General features: G+C 52.4%; 1 protein-coding gene across 1 annotated transcript; it reads right to left on the bottom strand.

Annotated features, from left to right (window-relative positions):
* Nucleotides 1-718: 718 nt before the first annotated feature.
* POLG2 (DNA polymerase gamma 2, accessory subunit) lies at nt 719-17337 on the bottom strand. The gene is made up of 10 exons (XM_032976180.2): nt 16688-17337; nt 15478-15941; nt 14808-14904; nt 13999-14098; nt 12623-12772; nt 7736-7855; nt 7257-7337; nt 5534-5634; nt 4665-4902; nt 719-1530 (listed from the first exon to the last, which is right to left on the bottom strand). The coding sequence occupies exons 2-10, from the start codon at nt 15905-15907 to the stop codon at nt 1522-1524; spliced, it is 1326 nt and encodes a 441-aa protein (XP_032832071.1). The 5' UTR covers nt 15908-15941; nt 16688-17337; the 3' UTR covers nt 719-1521.
* Nucleotides 17338-19364: the final 2027 nt, after the last annotated feature.

Genomic DNA, 19364 nt, shown 5'->3' with positions numbered 1-19364 from the left:
TCTTTCCGCTTGTGTATCTGACTACTCTCTCCGCTTGTCTCCGCCTGTGTCTCCGGTTACTCTCTCCGCTTGTCTCCGCCTGTGTCTCCGGCTACTCTCTCCACTTGTCTCCGCCTGTGTCTCCAGCTACTCTTTCCGCTTGTGTATCTGACTACTCTCTCCGCTTGTGTCTCCGGCTATTCTGCTTGTGTCTCCGCTTGTGCCTCCGGCTATTCTCTCTGCTTGTCTACGCTTGTGTCTCCGACTACTCTCTCCGCTTGTGTCTCTGGCTACTCTCTCTGCTCGTCTCTTATTACTCTCTCCGCTTGTGTCTCCGGCTACTCTCTCCGCTTGTCTCCGCTTGTCTCTCCGGCTACTCTCTCCGGCTACTCTCTCCGCTTGTGTCTCTGGCTACTCTCTCTGCTGGTCTCTTATTACTCTCTCCGCTTGTGTCTCCGCTTATGTCTCCGGCTACTCTCTCGATGCTTAATAAATACAAATCGTTGTTAGCGACTGCGTCTGACTTTTATCATCTGAAGGGGAAAAAAATGTACCCTCTGCACCCGCCCAGCTTGATGGCACTCGAGCCCTGCACTGGTTTTAAATTACTCGCGATGATTTAATTCTCATACAATACGCTAGGGGAACTTTTCCCTGTTAACGTTCTGCCCCTCTGGTTGGCTACTTGGTCGCGGTGACGTCACGCACTGCAACCAATCGGCGTGCGCGATGGGGCTCGTTAACGTTAATTTGTACTTGTTTATGAGCGTTCCGGCAAGCACAATAATCATAGAACTTAGCGGCTTTTCATCAAAGATCTAAAAAGCGTTGTATAGGTCACAGCAACAGCAGATGCTCAGCATGAAACTATAAATACATTTAAAAAAATATATTTACTAAAAGAACAAAAAATTGGATAAGCGGAAGCGTACAAATAGGTTTTAAGGCGCATTTTTTAAATGTTCAGACTCGAGATCCCTGATATCTCGTCGAAGATCGTTCCACAGCCTATGAACGAGTTAGGTTGCACGTGTGTGTTCGAAAGTCGATTTGTTCGTAAGTCCAACTTTACTCCTGTCAATTCCAAATACGTTGTATGGCGTATACACAAAATTTGTATAATCTCCTGAAGATGTAGATGCCACTGGTTCTTCATGTTCTGCAGATGTAGAGGTCACTGCTTCTTCGTGTTATGCAGATGTAGATGTCACTGATTCTTCACGTTCTGCAGATGTAGACGCCATTGGTTCTTCACATTAATTACTAAAGTTACCACCCTATAACTTTTTTTATGATGGGGATGATGATGGTAAGGATGATGATGAGGGTGATCATGTCGGTAATGATGAAGATAATGACGATGGTGAGATGATGACGATGGTGATGATGTCAGTGATGATGGGGATAATGATGACGAGACTGTAAGAGCGATTCTTGAAGTTGGGTGTTGATAATTAAAAAATATAGGCAGAGGAAGGGTGCGATGGCGGTGGGTGGCGAGACCATGATGACCTCTTGAACTTGACACTGTCTCTTGGGAGGTCACGGGTCCTGTATAAAGAAGAGGTTTTAAATGTTATACATGAGAGGCAGTAAGCAGCAGCATCACCAGAATTGATATCTTCATTACCGTCGTCATCATAATTCACAGCATCAGCAGCAAGATTACCACCAACACCATCACCATCAACATCATCACCACCATCAACCACCGCCATCATCACCACGACCAATCACACTGTCATCACCACAATCACCATCAACACCATCAGCATCAACAACACAAACACGACCTCCATCACCACCAACACCTGCACCACCTCCACCAAAGACAAAGATCCCCTGTATAGCCTTAACAGACTGTTGGGCCAAGTGCTGTTAGCGAGCAGCACGTATGAAGGCCAGCATGGCACATGGGTTCATATCGCGCTATCTGTTGAACTACAGCTCCACCACAACCTCCACCACAACGTCCACCACCACCACTACCACCACCACCTCCACAACTACCAACACCACCTCCACCACCAACACCACCTCCACCACGACCACCAGCAACACCACTACCACCTCCACCAAACAAAGACAGAGATCCCCCATATAGCCTGAGCAGACTTTTGGGGAAAGTGCTTTTAGTGAGCACCTACGAAGGCCGGAACGGTACACGAGGGGGTGGGTGGCCAGCACCACGCCCGACCGCCTTTCAGTCACGTGAGGTCAGGGGAGGCAGGGACTCATTTGTCATACTCTAATGAAAATAGCTGTAAAAATTTAAATTAAATTAATATTAAGATTTTTTACACTGATCTGTGTTATGTCATTTTTGCATGATCCCAATCATTTTTAGAGTAAAAATCGCCAAATTTGCGGAGCTCCGCTGCAAATACAGGAAGAGACGAGAGGTGAGGCAGGGACGAGCTCAGCCTCCCCTCTGATTGCGCAACCCCTCAGTAGCTGGATGGAGCGCGGGCAATAGGCGCGTGCCTGTTACTATCTCAGTATGTCACCAATGTAATGTTTGTAGACCCCTTCATTACATATCCTCGCCTTTCATACTCCGGGTAACTTATTTCACGCATATGTATAAAGATATTAAGGCTCACTGGTCTCGTCATGAAACTGCAATGAAAAAGCACCAGGGGAGGCAGCTATCACATCTGCCTCACTGAGGGGGGCGTGTCTTGTGCCCATGTAATTTACGCTCGCTCTCCCTCCACGTTAGCCAGCTCTAGCATTAAAATTCCAGCGGCTGCAAAAATGGAAAACGTTATATCTATCTAACCTTAAAAAATGTCTTCAAATTGGACTTTCAATCAAAACAGGGAGTGATAACCAATGGAAGACCAATGCCTGAGCTTAAGGACCTACTTCAAACGAAGGGACAGAAAATGTAACGGCCGTTTCAAATGGAGTGGTACCAACTGTGCTACGAAGTGAATCCCTTCACTGCTTCCCCTGCCTTCTGTTCTCCACTACCGACAACGCTGGGACTAACGCGGGATTTTGTGACTTGAAAAATCTACCACGGAGCCTCAACAGACATGAAAAATCGACAACTCGTATTCAAAGCCAAATTGCTTTTAAAACTTTTGGAACTTCAAGGATAGATCTGGCTTTGAATGAACAGCGGAGATTAAATATCAGCATCCACAATGCTAAGGTAAAGGAAAACCATGAGATTTTAAAAGACCTTATTAATGCGACCTGCTTCCTAGCCAAGCTGGAATTAGCATTTCGTGGTAACGATAAGAGGTGCAAGCTCTTCTAATCGTGGGAACTATGAGAAGCTATTACATGCTATTGCTGAGAAAGATGAAAAGTTAGCTAGACATATGGAGACATACACTGTGTTTTCTGGCTTATCAAACAGAATACCAAACGATTTAATCGAAGCATCCATAATAGAGGCTTTTTGGGTTGGATCGCGTAAATATATAAATGTGTCGTTCAAACCCGCCACCACCCGACACAGCCAACTAGTAAGGGTTGTCACATAAACAGAACGTGGCCAATTCGTCACTAGTACAGCACACCGGTGTATTGGAGCCCCAAGCCACAACATTTACAAACTGAGTACGACGTTTCGCCAGTAATTACACCCAGCTTCATCAGGCGACAGCCAGATTTGTGGAGAAGTCGAACTGTGTCGTTCCTTATGTAGAGGCGTAGATGTGGTGACCACGCTTCTGCGCTCTTGTGCCAAGTGGGCATTACGCGAGCCCTTTGAACTTGTCCTTCCTGTCTATTGTGTATTAAAAATAGCAGTACCGACGGTAATCCCTATTCAAGTACACTGCCCTTTGTAGGCATGCACCTTCACGCAGCACTAAGGCGGTAAGCTATCTGAACGGTTAAAGTTATTTTAATCGAAGCGGTTAACCAAAGCAGTCGGTGATGTAATTAGAAATGATATCAAAGAGGAGATTAATGCAGCCTCATTTGTTGCAGTCGAAGTAGACGAGACAACGGATGTCACAAACAAAGCCCAGGTCTCTGTAATGTTGCGTTATGTGGCTAGAAGGGAGGTGACTTGTGAGGTGAGGGAGGCGTTCTTGGGATTTGATGATGTCAGTGATGACAGACGAGCACCGGCTATTGCTGATGATGTTTTGGGAGTGTTGGGGAAATACAATTGCGTTGAAAAGCTGGTAGCTCAGACTTACGACGGAGTCTCTGTGATGGCAGAGGGTGCAGGCCAAGATTAAACAAGAGGTACCTGAAGCCCCGTTTACCCATTGTTATGCACAGAAATGGAACCTGGTGCTCTCTCGCATTCAGCAAAATGTATGCCTGAGTGTAAAACGTTTCTTAAAACAGTTGAGCGACTTGCGACCTGCCAATTGAATGGTGAATTTAAGCTACCTCTATCGGGTTCATATGTGTGTGTGTAAATCTGGCTCCCCAGCCACTGACCTCACCGCACGTCACTGCTGCCTTTGTCTCCCCAGTGGCGATGTTTACAACACACCGCACCAGGTACTCATTTGAGGCCGAGTCGACCTAGGGGAGGTTCAAATAATTATCACTGGTGTTGGCCGAGAGCGGACATCGAACTCGGGTCGCTGGGTTCATAGCGCAGCACGCTGACCGCTACACTACCGCTACACTACCGCTCCCCCACTCCACCACCTCCACCACCACCACCTCCACCACCACCTCCACCACCACCCTGCGTGGCGCCACACCTTGGCGAGTGGTGTGCCCTCCGTGCTCGCCGCGTGGCTGAGAGGGGGGGCGCCCGTGCCGCCGTGACGACGATGATGCGGATGATGGAGCAGCAGGAGGGAGGTGACGAGCTGGGTGATGGTGTTGACATGCGCCGTCTCGCGCACGCTCGTGTCTCTGTGCCGCAGCTGGATGGATCCCGACTCCAGCGTCGACTCGCTCACCACCACCACCAGTGGCACCCCCATCTCGTCGTAGCTGCAGCAGCAGGAGACAAAGTAGTAGCAACAGCAGAAGCAGTAGCAGCAAAAAGGAGCAGTAGCAGCAAAAAGGAGCAGCAGTAGTATCGGTAGCAGTGGCAGGAGAAGCAGCAGCAGTAGCAGCAGCAGTAGTAGAAGAAGAAACAGCAGCAGCAGTAGCAGGAAGAGCAGCAGCAGTAACAGCAAACGAAGCAGTAGCAGGAATAGCAGCATCAGTAGCAGCAGCAGCAGCCGTAGCAGCAGCAGTAGCAGCAGCAGTAGCAGCCGTAGCAGCAGAGGGAGGAGGAGGACTGCCGTCATTATCCACAACAGCAGCAACGAGCGTCAGGGTGGCAGTGCAGTGGTAACAGTATTGTGTGTGTACTGTGTGTGTGTACTGTGCACGGTGTGTGTGTGTACTGCGTGTATGTACTGCATGTGCGTGTGTACTCTGTGGGTACTGTGTACGTGTGAGTGCTTCACCGGCTATAGAGCTGCTCCAGGCTGCTCTGCAGGGTGTCTCTGTAACTACTGTGTGCATGTGTACTGTGTGTGTGTACTGTGTGTGTATACTGTGTGTGTGTGTGTATATACTGCGTGTGTGTGTGTGTATACTGCGTGTGTGCATGTGTACTGTGTGAGTGCTTCACCGGCTATAGAGCTGCTCCAGGGTGTTCTGCTGGGTGTCTCTGTATCCGGGCCAAACCACGGCCCCAGCAGCGATCAGCTCAGCACACAGTCCCTCGCACAGCTACAAATCAACAACATCAACACCAGCATCATTATCATCATCAGCAACAACACCACCAACATCAACACCAGCATCAACATCAACACCAGCATCATTATCATCAGCAACAACATTAACATCAACATCATCAACACCGGCATCATCGTCATCATCAACATCGACATATCAACACCAGCATCATCAACATCATGAACACCAGCATCAGCAACATCATCACATCAACACGCCCCCCTCAGTGAGAAGTGTTAGCTGTAGTAGCAACAGCAGTATCACCATCATCAGCAGTGGCATCATCGTCATTCGCAGCATCATCATAAACATTAGCAGCAGCAGGAAAAGCAACATCATGAGCAATGCAGGGTTCACTCGCTCTACGTGGGAGTAGAAGTCAGTTGAACACGTAGGCTTTCGCGACCAACGCACAACCGGTGTGCCAACTCGAAACGAATTGGCATGTTTTGTTTACGTGACAAACCTTAATAATTGGTTGTGTCGGGTGGTGGCGTGATTAACGACATATTTATATTTACGCGATCCAACCCACAAATCCTATATAATAGCACTTATGAAGGCGGCCAGCACCACGCCCGGCCGCTTTTGTCTTCTCAGTGGTGATGTTTACACACCGCTCCTGGTACTAAATTGAGGCCGAGTCGACCTAAGGGAGGTCCAAGACCTGTTCAAATAATCGTTACTGGTGTTGGCCGTGAGCGGGAATCGAACTCGGGTCGCTGGGATCGTAGCGCAGCGCGCTAAGCGCGACACCACCGCTCCCCACACAACAATAACAACCACCATTCACCAACAAGTGGTGGTGACATCACCACGGCGCTTGTGCCAGGCTATGTGTCTAAGCTCCTCACAAACACATGCTGACACACACGCTCGCACACAACAACCACCATTCGCCACTAAGTGGCGGTGACGTCACCACGACGCTTGTGCCAGGACATGTGCACCTTGAGGCCACGTGAAGTGTCGAACGCCCGCTGGCAGGAGGTCACGGGGCAGACCCAGGTGCCACGGGTCGACTGACTGAGATGATTGGCTGATGCACCACCTGTGCCAACCCGCTGTGCTTTAGCCACCCGGCGCTCCACTCGTTGTTGTGAGCGTCACTCCTCCGCCCTCCGTTGTTGTTGGAGGGCGACTACCTCCAACTGCCCAGTAGCGTCCTTCACGAGCCTCCTCCACAGAGGCCGATCTTGACACCGCTGGTACCAGTCATCGGCAAGTCCACTCAGCTCCAAGTCCTCCTGTACCACATCACTCCATCTCTTCTCTAGCCCGTGCCGCGCCCGTTTAGCCCCCTCGATCCGGACGAACAAAAGCTGTTTCGGCATGCGGTGACTGGGCATGCGGGCTACATGACCCAGCCATCGCAGCCTTGCCCGCCGGAGGAGCCCACCGATGGGACCCAGCCCAGATCTTTCAAGGATTTGTGAGCTCCTCACACAATCCAGTCTGGTTAAACCCAGGATGGATCGTAGGCAGGCCAGCCTAAATGTTTCTAACCGGTGAAGATGTTCCATTAGGGGGGTCCACACATACACTCTTATACACACACGTGCTCACACACGTTCACACACACATGTTCACACACTCGTGCGTGCAGGCTCCACCTCGCGGAGCTCCGCCGTGGGGCCTCGTCCCAGGTCGACCGCCACTTTGACGGGCGCGACGCGGGGGTGCAGCCTCATCACCTGCACACACAGGTGCATTGTGGGACAATGTCAAGTGCTGACCGCCCGACCACCACCATCTCCGGACATCTGTCAAAAAGAGCTGTGTAGCTCATCGGATTCCTCCAGCATGAATTAAGATTCTGATTCTGAACACCTAATCCCGCCTCGCCTTCACTCTTGATCCATACAGCTGGTGCATTGTGGGACAAAATGCAAGTGCTGCCCCCTTTTTCCATTGAAGGTTGGCTGAAAGAGGTTCAACAAACAAACATGAAGACTGGAACGAGAGGTGCATTGTGGTAAAACCCAAGTGTCGCCCCCTCTTCAGGGAAGACCAAGAGGTGCATCCTGGGAATAACCCAGTACTGCCCCCTACGCTTGACCTACAGAAGAGGGTGCATTGTGGGTAGGTGTACCTGCCGCCCCCCTGCGTGACCCCTGACCCCCGGCGAGTTGGCATCCCACAGGAGGGAGAGGGCGGCCGAGTCGAGGCTGCTGGACACGAGCACGGCGTGCGGAGGCGACGACCGCGGTGCCTGGAACACGCACGCACACACACGCACACACACACACATGCGCGTGTCACGCAGCGAAGAGATCATGGCTCATCGTAACAATAATTATGATGATTTGGTACGTCTGGTATTTGTGCCATTCTTACAGCCGTAAGTTTATCACGCCCCAGTACCAGTCATCAGTGGGTCCAGTCAGCTCCACATCTTTACCTTACCATATCAGCTACAACTCTTCTCTAGCCTGAGCCAGTCACTCACACATTCACCCACTGATCCAGCCACTCAGACATCAGCCCAAGTCTTCTCTAGTCTGAGCCACTCACACGCTCTCACACTCGGCCACTCACTCAGACACTCCCACATCAGCCCACGTCTTCTCTAGCCTAAGACACTAACAAAGACAAAAAGATCCCCCGTATAGCCTTAACAGACTATAGGGGCAAGTGCTGTTAGCGAGCACCTATAAAGGCCGGCACGGCACACGAGGGGGTGGGTGGCCAACACCACGCCCAGCCGCCGTTGTCTCCCCAGTGACGATATTTACTACACACCGCACAAAGTACTCATTTGAGGCGGAGTCGACCTAGGGGAGGCCCAGGACTGGTTTAGATAATCGTCACCAGTGATGGCCGTGAGCGGGAATCGAACCCGGGTCGACAGGTTCATAGCGCAGCGCGCGAACTGCCACACTACCGCTCCCCACAAACGCACACAAAGATCCCCCGTGTAGCCTTAACAGACTGTAGGGGCAAGTGCTGTTAGCGAGCACCTATGAAGGCCGGAACGGTACACGAGGGGGTGGGTGGCCAGCACCACGCCCGACCGCCTTTGTCTCCCTAGTGGCAATGTTTACACACCGCACCAGGTACTCATTTGAGGCTGAGTCGACCTATGGGAGGCCCGGGACCGGTTCAGATAATCGTCACTGGTGTTGGCCGTGAGCGGGAATCGAACCCGGGTCGTCAGGTTCATAGCGCAGCGCGCTAACCGCTACTCTATCGCTCCCCACAACACAAGCACACGCACGCATACACACACTCATACACAAACACACGCACGCATACAACAACAACAACCGCCATTCGCCACTAAGTGGCGGTGACGTCACCACGACGCTTGTGCCAGGCTATGTGCACCGTGAGGCCACGTGAAGTGTCGAACGCCCGCTGGCAGGAGGTCACTGGGCAGACCCAGGTGCCACGGGTCGACTCACTGAGATGACTGGCTGATGCACCACCTGTGCCCCCTACTGTGCCAACCTGCTGTGCTTTAGCCACCCGGCGCTCCGCTCGTTGTTCTGAGCGTCGCTCCTCCGCCCTCCGTTGTTGTTGGAGGGCGACTGCCTCCAACTGCCCAGTAGCATCCTTCATGAGCCTCCTCCACAGAGGCCGATCTTGACACCGCTGGTACCAGTCATCGGCAAGTCCACTCAGCTCCACGTCCTCCTGTACCACATCACTCCATCTCTTCTCTAGCCCGTGCCGCGCCCGCTTAGCCCCCTCAATCCGGCCAAACAAAAGCTGTTTCGGCATGCGGTGGCTGGGCATGCGGGCTACATGACCCAGCCATCGCAGCCTTGCCTGCCGGAGGAGCTCACCGATGGGACACTGCCCAGATCTTTCAAGGATTTGTGAGCTCCTCACACAATCCAGTCTGGTTAAACCCAGGATGGATCGTAGGCAGGCCAGCCTAAATGTTTCTAACCGGCGAAGATGTTCCATTAGGGGTGTCCACGTTTCGCAAGCGTAGAGAAGGGAGGGAATGACCGTGGCCGAGAAGACCTGAAGCTTTGTGCGGAGCGACAGACCAGGTAGCTTCCACACAGCGTTACGCAACCGATGAAAAGATATTGCCGCTCGACTGATTCGGAGTGAGACCTCTGCTGTTAAACTGGAGCCAGTCATAAGCACACTGCCCAGGTATGGGAAACTCTCCACTCTCTCCACAACTGCCCCATCACCGATTGGGAGTTGTGGGGGTGGAGTGTCCGATGGTACAAAATACCCAGGCAGGTGCTTAGTTTTGGTGGGGCTGATGGTAAGGCCCCACCTCTTAGTGGCACGCTCCAGTCTCAGCAGCAGCGTCTCCAACTCCTCCTCTGACTGAGCAGCTATTACCAAATCATCAGCATACATAACGTGGTTGAGCAATAGGGAGCCATCCCTTGACCGCACCCGGGCATCGATTAGCCTCCCATTATATCTGTACCATATGGAGATTCCCCCGGTACAGCTATTGAAGGCTTCACGAACTACGTGGTCAAAATAGATGTTAAATAATGTGGGAGCCAGAGGACATCCCTGTCGCACCCCAAGGTGTACAGGGAATGGCTCTGACTCCCAGCCACGTAGTTTTACCCGGGCCCGCTCTCCATCATGAAGGTCCTTAATGATCGTGAGCAGAGGGTCAGGTACTCCAAAAGCACGAAGAACGACCCAGAGCCCAGGCCTACTGATGGTATCATAGGCCTTGACCAGGTCAATAAAGCAGAGATGTAGGTCTTGTTGGAATTCCCTACACCTCTGCTGTAGCAGACGGACAGAAAATATGGCATCTGTGCAGGACCGCCCTTTCCTGAAACCGCATTGGGGCTCCGCAAGCCTCTCCTCAGCGTGCCTGGCAAGGCGATGCTGAATAATCCTTGCCAGGACCTTTCCCGGCACACTGAGGAGTGAGATGCCCCTGTAGTTGTTACAGTCTGTGCGGTCCCCCTTCTTAAAAAGGGGGACCACCAGGGCATCCTTCCAATCCTGCGGAACCCGTCAAGTGGTCCAGACTGTTGTTATGATGTCATATAGGGCAGTCTGTGCACAAACGCCACCCTCCCTCAGCATTTCGCTTGGGAGATCATCTCTGCCCGCTGCCTTTCCTGGTCTCAGACTCCGGATCGCCTTCAATACTTCCTCAGCAGATGGCACCTCAGCCAGCCACTCACAGGGGGTGACTTCTTCCAATATTTGAGGCACCGCAGCCTCAGCAGGGTCATCCTCACTTTGTGCCACGATGTTTTTCTGGCTGAGGGATTTTCCCTCCCCCAGGACCTCACAGAAATGCTCAGCAAATCTGCGAACCTGTTCCTGGGGGTCGGAGATTGGATCACCGTTTTTTCCCCTAATGATGGTAATAGGTGTGGTGCTGCAGGTTACTTTTTTGATGGAGTTAAATAGAGATTTGTGATCACGGGCCACTGAGGCAGACTCCATCTCCTCAGCAACCCGCGACCACCACCCATCCTTGCAGCGCCTCACGGCTCTCCGAACCTCCGAGCGAAGGCTGCGGTAAGCCTCCTCATTCTCTGACGTGGGATTCTGTAGCCGATGACAGTGGGCCTGTCGCTTTTTCTCAACCATCCTGAACACCTCCTCTGTCAGCCAGGGTCTCTGGGGAGGTCTGGACCGCGTACCCAAAGCAGCGATTGCAGCTGCATGAGTCACAGTCCTAAACCTCGCCCATTTACCCTCGACATCAGGAGGAGTCGGGGACGATGCCAATCCCAGCCGCAAGCGATGATGAAATTCTCGCTTGCAACTTTTATCAGATAACTGAGACCAGGCCACTTTATGTTGGAATGGGGTCCTGGGTGTACACCCACCACCGGAGTGGAAGAATGGCAGGCGCATCTTACAGATGACTAGTCGATGGTCAGAGGGCAGATCAGCTCCACGGTAGGTCCTGGTGTCAAGGACATGGGCTCGCATTCGCTGGTCCGTCACTATGTAGTCCAGCAGATGTTCTTGCTTGGACCCGGCATGCATCCATGATGTTGTGTGGATGCGCCGATGCCGGAACAGCGTGTTGGTAATTACAAGCCCATGGGCTGCACAAAAATCTAGCAGCCTCCTACCGTTGTTATTGAGCTGATCTGGCCCATGCCCTCCAATCACTCCAGACCAGGTGCCAGTATCATGACCAACTCGGGCATTGAAGTCACCCAACATGATGACTCTATCCCGAGGGGCCACTTTAGCCAGCACCTGTGACAGGAGGTCATAGAAGGCATCTGACTCATCGGCTTTGGCTGCATCCCTCCACGGATGTTCATCTTCGGTGGGGGCATAAGTAACCACGACCACCATTCCTCGCCTCCGGTTGATGGGAAGGCGAGCCCAAAGTAGCCTGGGGCTTACAGCTTCCCACACCTCACCGCCACGCTCCCACGCCCCCTTCATTCTTTTGTTCAAAAGAAGACCCACACCCTGTTGTTTGGCAGTCTGCTGCCCCGAGTAGAGGACTGTCCACCCCTCATGGTGGCAGGAGCCAGAGCCGGTCCACCGGACCTCCTGAATGCCGCATAGATCCAGGCGGTACCGGTCCAGCTCCCGACAGAGGAGTGGCAGCCTCTCCTCTGCAGTGAGCGTTCGAACATTCCACGTGGCCACCCGTAGTGGCTTTTCGTTGTTTCTGGAGTAGCCCCGAAGGTAGGTATTCAATCTCCTGGCTCCGCCAATTGGGGTTTGGCCAGGAGACGTCATAGACGCCTGGCCCCCCGGGGCCTCCGGCACAAGCTTATTAGTTACATATTTCAGTTTAATTCGTGGTTTCGTGGTAATTAATTGAAGGTGGAGGGGTTACCAGCCCCTCGCACCCGTCCAGAGCCCCCGTTTAGCCCCTGTGGTGGACACATATGCCATGAGGGGAGGAGCCAATCAAAATTGGATCTCCCCCCACAGCACTGTCCACGACAGAGTTGCCCGTCCGGCACCGCGAGAAGGTAGGGGGTTGTTTTGCCAGACACACGCATACACACACACATACACACACAACGCCGTGTGACCGTCGTCTCTTTACCGTTGCGCCGCTCACGGGCCCCAGGCTGCGCACGCCCTCGACGGCGCGCTGCTCCCAGGGCACGCGGTAGCGCACCGCGTGGCCCCCCCGTGCCCCCCCCTCCCCGTCTCCGCCCTCCGTCGATGTGAAGTGAGACGGCTGCACGGCCAGCTGTGACGACAACCGCAAAAAACACGGAGCGGGGGGGATAAAACTTTAAACTCGACCGTTACAACTAATTTATTTTTTTTGTTATTTTTATTTTACCAGGTATGGGGCCCCCACTGAGCCGTGTAGCTCCTTCCCAGAAGCCGACCGGGCCCTCACAAGTGGCAGCTCGACCAAGCGGCCGATGATTGTCACGCGGGAAATTGATCGCGGCAAAATACTCCGTAAACGCGCGGTGATGTCGATTCTGAACGTGGAGGGAAAAACCGGAGGACACGGAGGAAAAAATCCACGCGACCGCGGGGAGAGAGAGAGACACGCAAACTCAAAATATACAGCAGCAGGCGTCTGGGTCGCGATCGAACCCATGACCTCCTGTATACCAGGCGAGGTAGTTAACATTCCCTAGCCACCGTGGGATCAGGGGCGAAGCCAGGATTTCAGCCCGGGGTGACATTCAACAAATTTTAATTTCAAGAATGATTAGAGAGTCAGGCTGTTGAACTAGACGCCATCGGTTGGCGACACACTCTGACGATGCAGTTACACGGAGTCCGCCAGACCGAGTGTCGTACACTTATACGCAGAATGTTTCAGATTTTCGATTTTTTTTTCGGGGGTGACAATTGTCTACCCTGTCACCCCCCTGGCTCCGCCCCTGCGTGGGATGATGATGGGTTCATAATGGCCGTGTCGGAGACACTGAGTTAGCAGGTGAAGCCGAGGGATGATGATAGCTGTGCTGTGTGAACCTCAATGGCGGTGTCAGAGACTCTGACCCAGACCCGCTGAGATCCTGTATCTATGCATCTGAGCGTATGTGTGTGTATCTATGAGGGTGTATCTGTATATCGTATGTGTGTGTATCTATGAGGGTGTATCTGTATATCGTATGTGTGTGTATCTATGAGGGTGTATCTGTATATCGGTGTGTATCTGTGTGCACGTGTAGTGGTTAGCACGCTGCGCTACGAACCCAGCAAACCTAGATCGATTCCCGATCATCCCCGAGGTCGACTAAGTCTCAAATGAGTACCTGGTGTGGTGTATAAACGTCGCACGTAGGGAGACAAAGGCGGTCGGGCGTGGTGCTGGCCACACGCCCCCTCGCGTACCGTGCGAGCCTTCATAAGTGCTCCTCGCAAACAGCACTTGCCCCAACGGTCTGTTAAGGCTACACGGGGGATCTTTGTATTTGTTTGCGGGTGTTTGTGTCCCTATGGGCCCACCGATCTCCACCAGCTGAGTCTCTGTCGGAGCCAGAACTCGCTCCACTGAGACGCTGTGCGAGCAGAGCAGAACCACAGCAGGCTCATCTCCGTGTGCTCCCTGTCTCAACACACACAAAGACAAAGATCCCCCATATAGCCTGAACAGAATGTTTGGGGCAAGCGCTATAAACGAGCAGCTATGAAGAAGGCAGGCACTGAAGCACACGAAGGGGTGGATGGCCAGCACCACGCCCGGCCGCCTTTGTCCCCCCAGTGATGATGTTTACACACCGCACCAGGTACTCATTTAAGGCTGAGTCAACCTAGGCGAGGCTCAGGACCGCTTCAAATATTCACCACTGTTAATGGTTGCGAGCGTATACAAACACGCATGCAAAGACAAAGATTCCTGTATAGCCTTAACAGACTGTTGGGGCAAGTGCTGTTCGCGAGTAGCAACTTTGAAGGCTGCCACGGCACACGAGGGGGTGGGTGGCCAGCACCACGCCCGGCCACCTTTGTTTCCCTAGTGGCGATGTTTACACGCCTAGGGGAGGCCCAGGACCGGTTCAGATATTCGTCACTGGTGTTGGCCGTGAGCGGGAATCGAACCCGGGTGGCCGGGTTCGCAGCGTCGAGCTCTAACCTCCGCACTACCTCTCCCCACAAACGCACAAACAAACAAACATACACACACACTCGCACGTACACACACACAGCATGGCAACGAGCGGCAAACGCGTTACCACTCGGCCATGTCACCGCCCCAAGTCATCATCAGCCATGGTCAATCCACTGCTAGCCTGTCTCCTCTCCCACTCACTCACCTCTCTCCCCGCGGCCTGCAGACCCCCACCTGTGCAAGGCCGAAGGGCAGTTTGCGGTTGAAAAGTGCAAGGGCTTGTGGGTAACATCTCAGCATGCCTTGAGGCACACAGGAGAGGAGGAGGAGGATAGAACAGAGACACACACACGCTGACTCAGACATGGCCATCATGAACCCTCGAGACTCGCGACGCCACCCAGACCCAGGGCTTGAACCCAGGTTCTCTGCACTGGTGGTTCATTGTCTCTGAAACTACCATTATACATATACATTGTTTTTAACCAGGTGAGCCCCACTGAGCTATATAGCGACCTGGCCGCAAATGATTTGGAAATGGATAGCGGCTCAAACATTCTCAACGAATGTCGCGAAATGTGGAAGGGGAAAAAACCTGAGGACTCGGAGAAAAATCCACGCGACCACGGGGAGAGAGAAAGACATGGCAAACTTCAAATATACAGCAGGTGTCAGGGTCGGGATCGAACACACGACATCCTGCACACCAGGCGAGGTAGTTAACATCTCCTAGCCACCGCGGCCTCCTCTTAAAACTGACTGACCCAACCGATGATCACGACGGACGACGGCGAGGATTTGTATCGGTGTGGCACACGCGGCGAATTATCTCCCCCCCCGATGAGCGAAAACGAAACGCAACGCACGGCGCTCACCGTCGACGAGCGAGCGTCTCAGCTCGCGAGTGGCCGGACTCAGGGCCGGCGTCTCCACCCCGACCACGTCCTGCCGCGCGGTCACCATATCGGCCCACCATGCGGCGCGCACGTTCCTCCGCAGCTCGACCCCCATGGGCCCGAAACTCAACCCCTCCTCATCCTGCCCCTCAGCAGCAGCAGCAGCAGCCGCCGCCGCCGCCCGCTCATCGTCGTCCGAACCCCGGGGCAGCTCCGTCGCAGCGTGGGCCGGAGTCTGCCCGCCGGCGCCGAGCTTCGCGTACACGAAATGCCGCTCGCGGCACAGCGCCCAGAAGGAGGCGGCGGATTTCTCGGCCGTCGACGAAGACCGCGCGCGGCGCTGCGAGGCGAGCGATCGCCACGCGATGATTCTCGCGGGTTGCGTCGAAGCGACCAGCGGCGAATTCATCGCTCGCCGCTTGCTTCCAGCCTCCCCCTCCCGCCTTCACACCAGAAAGACAAAGATACCCGCCCCCCCGTATAGCCTTAACAGACTGTAGGGGCAAGTGCTGTTAGCGAGCGCCTATGAAGGCCAGCACCACGCCGGGCCGCCTTTGTCTCCCCAGTGGCGATGTAGACACACCGCACCAGGTACTCAATTTGAGGCTGAGTCGACCTAGGGGAGGCCCAGGATCGGTTCAGATAATCGTCACCGGTGTCGTCCGAGAGCGGGAATCGAACCCCGGTTCGCCAGGTTCATAGCGCAGCGCGCGAACCGCGACACGACCGCTCCCCATCACAAACCAACCCACCCCCTTCCACACCCCTATTCCACCACCCCCCATTTCCACCCCCAGTCTCAAGGGCTTGCTTTTAAAGCACGATACCACTCAGCCCACCCAACCCCTCTTGTGTGTTCGAGGCAGTTGCCACCGCTGTTGTCTTAACCCGCCTGCTACGCGGGTAGGGTTCGATCCCGGAACCTGGCGACGCCTGTCTCCTATCTCTCTCTCTCTCAATCTCCCCGTGGTAGTCGCGTTGATCCTCCACCCGGCTTCGCCCACCTCCGCATTTAGTAACAACACGCGTGCGGCTACGTTATGCGTCTGCTACTGCTGCTGCTGTTTTAAATTCCCGCGTGTGGCGATGATGCTGACGATAACGATGTCAGCCACTTGAAGGGGCTGTCGCATGAGGCCAGGTCACCCCTGAAAGCATAGAAAAGAGCCAACAGCTCAGTGTGCTATACCTGGTGATTAATTCAATGGGCTTAACCTGGTAAATAAAAAAATAACAAAAACAATAGCGGAGAAGTTTAAAGTCGCCACCCCGCTCCAATGGGCGCGGCCATGTTGGCGTCGACTTCCGGTATGCGGGGGGGGGGCCCGCCCCCGCCCACCGGAAGCTGGGGGTCCCCCGCGTAGGCGGGGGAAGGTTCCGGGAAAACAAATGCCCGTGGGTGTTTTTGTTCCTGCCTCGCGACACCGGTGTATCGTCACCACTCTAACAATTTGACGATGCAAATGCCATGGCGTGACCCTGTGAATGTCATATTCTTGATTATGAAACATATACAGGGACGCCTCTACTTACGAACAAATTAGCTTGCCCAGAGGTCTGTTCGTAAGTCAATTTGTTCGTAAGTCCAACTTTGCTCCCGTCGATTCCAAAAAGGTGTACACTAAACATGGGGAGTGGCTTTAAAAGTATAATCTCCTGTAGATGTAAACGCCACTGGTTCTTCACGTTCTGCAGATGTAGATGCCACTGATTCTTCATGTCCTGTAGATGTAGATGACGCTGGTTCTTCACGTTCTGCAGGTGTAGATGCCACTGGTTCTTCATGTCCTGTAGATGACGCTGGTTCTTCACGTTCTGTAGATGCCACTGGTTCTTCATGTTCTGCAGGTGTAGATGCCACTGGTTCTTCACGTTCTGTAGATGTCGATGACGCTGGTTCTTCACATTCTGTAGATGTAGATGCCACTGGTTCTTCACGTTCTGCAGGTGTAGATGCCACTGGTTCTTCACGTTCCGCAGATGTAGATGCCACTGGTTCTTCACGTTCTGTAGATGCCACTGGTTCTTCACGTTCTGTAGATGTATATGCCACTGGTTCTTCATGTTCTGTAGATATAGATGTCACTGAATCTTCACGTTCTGTAGATGTAGATGCCTCAGGTTCTTCACATTCTGCAGGTGTAGATGCCACTGGTTCTTCACGTTCTGTAAATGTAGATGCCACTGGCTCTTCACGTTCTGCAGATGTAGATGCCACTGGTTCTTCACGTTCTGCAGGTGTAGATGCCACTGGTTCTTCACGTTCTGTAGATGTAGATACCACTGGCTCTTCACGTTCTGCAGATGTAGATGCCACTGGTTCTTCACGTTCTGCAGGCGTAGATGCCACTGGTTCTTCATGTTCTGAAGCTGTAGATGCCACTGGTTCTTCACGTTCTATAGATGTAGATGTCACTGGTTCTTCACGTTCTGCAGATGTAGATGCCATTGGTTCTTCACGTTCTGCAGGTGTAGACGCCACTGGTTCTTCACGTTCTACAGATGTAGATGCCACTAGTTCTTCACGTTCTGCAGATGTAGATGCCACTGGCTCTTCACGTTCTGCAGATGTAGATGCCACTGGTTCTTCACGTTCTGCAGGTGTAGATGCCACTGGTTCTTCACGTTCTGTAGATGTAGATGCCACTGGTTCTTCACGTTCTGCAGATGCCACTGGTTCTTCACGTTCTGTAGATGTAGATGCCACTGGCTCTTCACGTTCTGCAGATGTAGATGCCACTGGTTCTTCACGTTCTGCAGGTGTAGATGCCACTGGCTCTTCACGTTCTGCAGATGTAGATGCCACTGGTTCTTCACGTTCTGCAGGTGTAGATGCCACTGGTTCTTCACGTTCTGCAGACGTAGATGCCACTGGTTCTTCACGTTCTGCAGGTGTAGATGCCACTGGTTCTTCACGTTCTGCAGGTGTAGATGCCACTGGTTCTTCACGTTCTGCAGATGTAGATGCCACTGGTTCTTCACGTTCTGCAGATGTAGATGCCACTGGTTCTTCACGTTCTATAGATGTAGATGCCACTGGTTCTTCACGTTCTGCAGATGTTGTAGATGCCATCACATCCGTGGCGGTTAATCTTACGACTCTCGGTCCGAACAGGCAACTGGACATGCGGACATGTTTGTTCGTATCTCTGGAAATTTATAAGTCGAATGATCATAAGTAGAGGAATCCCTGTAGTCATTCTAATGTGCAACAAATGTAATACAGTAGTTTTAATTCATGACAAATATTGAATGTTGTCGATAACGAAGGACAGTAAGTTCGTTTTTGTATATTAATCGAATAAATAACTTGCCGATATTTGAATGTATACAAAAAAATGTAACGTAACAAACATCACGCAATACATCTTCTTTGGTTCTTTCGGTAAAGTCACGTAGAATGAGAATAAAATCATAAAAAAATAAGACAATAAAATTCTCACGACCTTTCGGCCACAACACAAGTAGCCTTCTTCAGGTGAAGGAACAAAACTGTCGGGACGACAGAGCTTCAATGAAATTATTTATTTTATTTCATTATTTTATTCTCATTCTACGTGACTTTACCGAAGAACCAAAGTAACACTGTTGTCCCGACAGTTTTGTTCCTTCACCTGAAGAAGGCTACTTGTGTTGTGGCCGAAACGTCGTGAGAATTTTATTGTCAAATTTTATTTTATTATTTTCTTCTCACTCTACGTGACTTTACCGAAAGAACCAAAGAAGATGAATCCTTGCAGTCACGAAAGCTTTAAATCGAAATTTATCACGCAATACCTCATGAGCAGTGGTGTCTATGTGCGTGGCTGCCCTGTGACCCAGCACTGCGGAGGCAAGCAGCGAGGGGTTGGTGGATCACGCAGGGA

Source organism: Petromyzon marinus, chromosome 58 (genome assembly GCF_048934315.1).
Source record: "Petromyzon marinus isolate PM22_M1 ecotype Great Lakes invasive population chromosome 58, UKy_Petmar_22M1.pri1.0, whole genome shotgun sequence".
Taxonomy (NCBI): Eukaryota; Metazoa; Chordata; class Hyperoartia; order Petromyzontiformes; family Petromyzontidae; genus Petromyzon; species Petromyzon marinus.
Note: the sequence above shows the minus strand (reverse complement) of the source record. Positions and strands in the feature narration are given on the sequence as shown.

Excerpts from the sequence above, each read along its gene's own strand:
- POLG2 (XM_032976180.2), bottom strand. The coding sequence starts at position 15,907 with ATGAATTCGCCGCTGGTCGCTTCGACGCAACCCGCGAGAATCATCGCG. Across the intron at positions 14,099-14,807 it reads TGCAGGCCGCGGGGAGAGAG|GGAGCACACGGAGATGAGCC; the intron begins GTGAGTGAGTGG and ends GTGTTGAGACAG. Across the intron at positions 12,773-13,998 it reads GACTCAGCTGGTGGAGATCG|CTGGCCGTGCAGCCGTCTCA; the intron begins GTGGGCCCATAG and ends TTGTCGTCACAG.